The sequence below is a fragment of the Myzus persicae genome, unplaced genomic scaffold, assembly GCF_001856785.1.
Source record: "Myzus persicae strain clone G006 unplaced genomic scaffold, MPER_G0061.0, whole genome shotgun sequence".
Taxonomy (NCBI): domain Eukaryota; kingdom Metazoa; phylum Arthropoda; class Insecta; order Hemiptera; family Aphididae; genus Myzus; species Myzus persicae.
The window spans coordinates 1,643-5,334 of record NW_019101466.1 but is presented as its reverse complement, the minus strand read 5'-3'; the positions used below and the strand labels follow the sequence as shown (position 1 = coordinate 5,334).

General features: G+C 30.8%; 1 protein-coding gene across 1 annotated transcript; it reads left to right on the top strand.

The window, feature by feature from the left end:
* The first annotated feature begins 207 nt into the window (after positions 1–207).
* On the top strand, positions 208–1,742 carry LOC111029236. The gene is made up of 3 exons (XM_022308188.1): positions 208–489; positions 596–758; positions 1,612–1,742. The coding sequence occupies exons 1-3, from the start codon at positions 250–252 to the stop codon at positions 1,740–1,742; spliced, it is 534 nt and encodes a 177-aa protein (XP_022163880.1). The 5' UTR covers positions 208–249.
* The last annotated feature ends 1,950 nt before the right edge of the window (positions 1,743–3,692 follow it).

Below are 3,692 nucleotides of genomic sequence, written 5' to 3'. Positions count from 1 at the left end.
ATTTTCATTGTTGTATAAAATATTCTTACATGTCATACTTTTCATTTTAAGATATGTTTATATTTCATATTTTTTGTTCCTAAGTAAATAACCACTATAATTATAGTTAATTGTTCTTATAACAAATTTTTCAGGGAACATGCATTGATATTAATATATAATAATACCTACTTTATTTTTAACTACATATTATTGATATTAAACAATTAGTTAATATTAAATCCTAACAGAATTCCAAAGGCAATAGTCATGAGACAACTTGTCACTCTGAACGCTAGATCTGAGGAACACACCAAGTATCTAGATGTTATTATGGTTATGGTTAACGACCTCAAAGATAAGCTACAACATACAAATCCACTAGAAACATCAATAAATGGCCGTCTTGAAGTAGGCAATGTTTTATCCAAATTTCCTGTAACTGATGAAATTGCATTACACGAAATAACCAATGACTTGAATAATAATTCTTCACTCAATGATCAAATTGTGAGTTATGTTAATATAAATGTTATATTTGTACAGCTTAATATTACAATATATTAAGTAGGTGTTATGTGAAATGTCTTAAAAATACAATTCATTAAATATTTAGGTTAAAACTTTGGCATTGATTGGAGGATCATCTTTCAAAGAGTCCGTTAGGCGCATCTTAAGAAAGTTGATTACAGATGATTATGCTAAATCATTTAGTTATACTGGGCACAAGAACAACAAACAACCGTTTAATAAAACTATTTTGGCATCATTACTCACAAGTAAAAATGATTTTTTTTTATAAATAATAAATTTATTATTTGTTTACTTATTTTAAAAATACGTGATTCAATTTAACATGTAATTTTATTTGCTACTCAGCCCTTAAAATATCCAAATGTACGTACTGCACAAATAATAGTCTTAAATCAGACAAATCTAAATTCAATCGTTATTAATTAATTTATATATAATTGTATTTAAATTAATTTAGTACAACATTAATAACTGAAATGTTGACAATATTTTTATAAGAATTAGTTGAGGTTACTATATACAAAAAAAAACATACCGTTTCAATTAATAATATAAATTTACAATCAATTACTTTAATGTTATTACTATATATCAATAAATAGTTTTTAAATCCAAATTGGATTTTTTTATTTAAATAAAGTGGAACCTCTTTTTAGCGAACTTGAAGGTTCTTTAAAAAAAATTGTGAAATAGTAATTTTAACACACTTTTAAATTTTGTACTTCCCACAATTTTAGGGGTTTGTGCCTACTTGTTAACATTAAATAAATTCTTGGTGATATTTTTTTTCTTAATTTATTAAAGTATGATAGTTTTCTTTAATATTATCAATTATTGGCGCCGATGAATTTATAAAATGTATTTGTAGTATTTGATTCACAGTTGCTAGTTTTTGATTAATAAGCCAATTATTTAGCAATATAAGCTGCATATATTTTAACCTAAAAGTTTACTATTGTTTATTTTTTATTTGCATATTTTAAGAGTGTAGATTTTTACTTTTATATTTCTGGAATGTGTTCCACTTTACTTGAGGATTTTAGTTTTGTATTAACTTTATATAATATGATAATTATATATACAATTATAATGTTTTAGGAGCTGTTCATTCGTCTAACAACAATTCAGGCAGAACAATAAAAGAAATTGAATCAGTTGCTAGTATTTGGCTAACCAAAGCAAGGGAAAGAGCAAAAAAGACTGTAGTTTTAAATGTTAATATTAATTAATTTAAACAAAGAAATGTGTTCTTATACTACCATTTCTTATACTATCTTTTTTTTTATACAATATTTAAAATATGTATAAAATATATGAGTGTTTCAAAGTTTATTTTGGTTTTTTTTTCAGTTAGGCTTAAATATTGCATTAACATGCAAGATTTAAAGATAATAACCTAGTCCATACAAACAAAATATATGCAAATATTATAAAACAATAAAAAAGTATATAATATGTATATTATAATATATCCATAATCTAAAATCAATTGATATATTATCAACCAATGGATATATGTTTTATAATAAATAGAATATGATATTCATCATCAAATATTATTTTGGTAATAATTTATAGAAATAATTATGAGTTATTCATATATTATTTAATTTAAATACCCAAAGAATATTATATAAATAGTTTAAATTACTATATGAATATTCCTGTAAGACTATTTATAGTTTATCCAATAAGACTAAATATTCATGGACTATAGTTGACTCATTTTGCAAATGTTTCACATTATATGCATATTAATAGAAGATCTTTATGTGAACGAAGAATATTCTTTACATATTACATATATTCTTAATGAATATTCTATTATTATCTTATTAACATCCATGTGTTACTTGGGGTAGGCACCAGAAACTCAAGAAATCACCACCACGAGTCGCCATTCCCGTTACCGTTTACCGTTGTTCGGGCCCGCCGAAAAAGTCCAATCACAGTGTTAGCCCCAAAATCCATTTTCTCCTAAAATGTCCTCGAATTAACCCTCAACACCCTATTGGACGGAAATGTGAAGCCGGTACCTATGTTCATATATGCGTTGCGCTACTACCGTACACGGGTTTTGGCGCCTGTTTCGATGCAAATTTCTACGGATTAGAGTTCTTATCATTTATAGTAAATACAACATTTAGCAACTCCCGCACCGATGGGTAATTGACCGTCACGACTGTGTACCAAATCTTGTGTTGCATACGGGACAATACCCTGACTTTACCCCCCCCCCCCTTCAAAGATATCATTTTATACATTTACATTTTACACGTTTATTCGCCTTCCTCAAGTCATTTCGGGCTAACCAGAGTCCGATACCCTGGCAGTCTCGTTCGTGTCCACGTCTACGAGCAAACCGTAGTCGGCCGCTCTGGGTCACACGTTCTCTATCCTCCTTTTGGTGGGCCGCCTCCAGTCCGCCGCCCTAGAAGTCTATTCTAGTGTTAGTATTGTCAGTGTCAGCTGCAATGCCCTGATACTAGCTGAATTTAAACACTACCCACGGGGTATCAGCTACAGCGCGTTTTTTTTAAGTGATTTCCCCAAGAGGCCTAATCCACTGACGTTACCACGTCAACAGTTTAGGCCTAATCCACTTAAATTTAAAGGACGCTACATGGTTGAAATGATGGTGATACGCAATAATAAAACGCTAAAAAAAGTGAATAACAACGCTAGGTGGGTTAGCGTAAGAGTGTAACGGGTAGACTAGCTATACGTCAGCGCGCTAGTCCGCCCGCCGCAACCTTCACCCCTACCTTCTACCGCCTAGCGTTCTTATTCATTACTTGTAACGTTATATTATTCAGTAGCAAAGCCCTTACAACCATATAGCGTTTTTTAAATATCTTTATAGCGTTTTTTCAAGTTATTATTTTCAGTTTTTTAATGCCACCGAAAGACATCGCGCTGGTCCGCCCGCCGCACTACCGCCCCTACGCTCTCCCAATTAACGATCTTATTCATTGGTTTTAGCGTTTTATTATTCAATAGCACCCCCCTTACAAGCATATAGCGTTTTTTCAAATTTTTTATTTCAGTTTTTTAATGCCATCTTTCTTTCGCGCACTAGTCCGCCCGCCGTGCGTTCCACCCCTACGCTCCCCCCTAGAGTTCTTATTCATTACTTCTAGCGTTTTATTATTCATTAGCACTCCCTTACAACCATTAAG

Coding starts and splice junctions, on each gene's coding strand:
- LOC111029236 (XM_022308188.1), top strand. CDS start 250: ATGAGACAACTTGTCACTCTGAACGCTAGATCTGAGGAACACACCAAG. Junction 490..595: donor CTTCACTCAATGATCAAATT/GTGAGTTATGTT, acceptor TTAAATATTTAG/GTTAAAACTTTGGCATTGAT. Junction 759..1,611: donor TTTGGCATCATTACTCACAA/GTAAAAATGATT, acceptor ATAATGTTTTAG/GAGCTGTTCATTCGTCTAAC.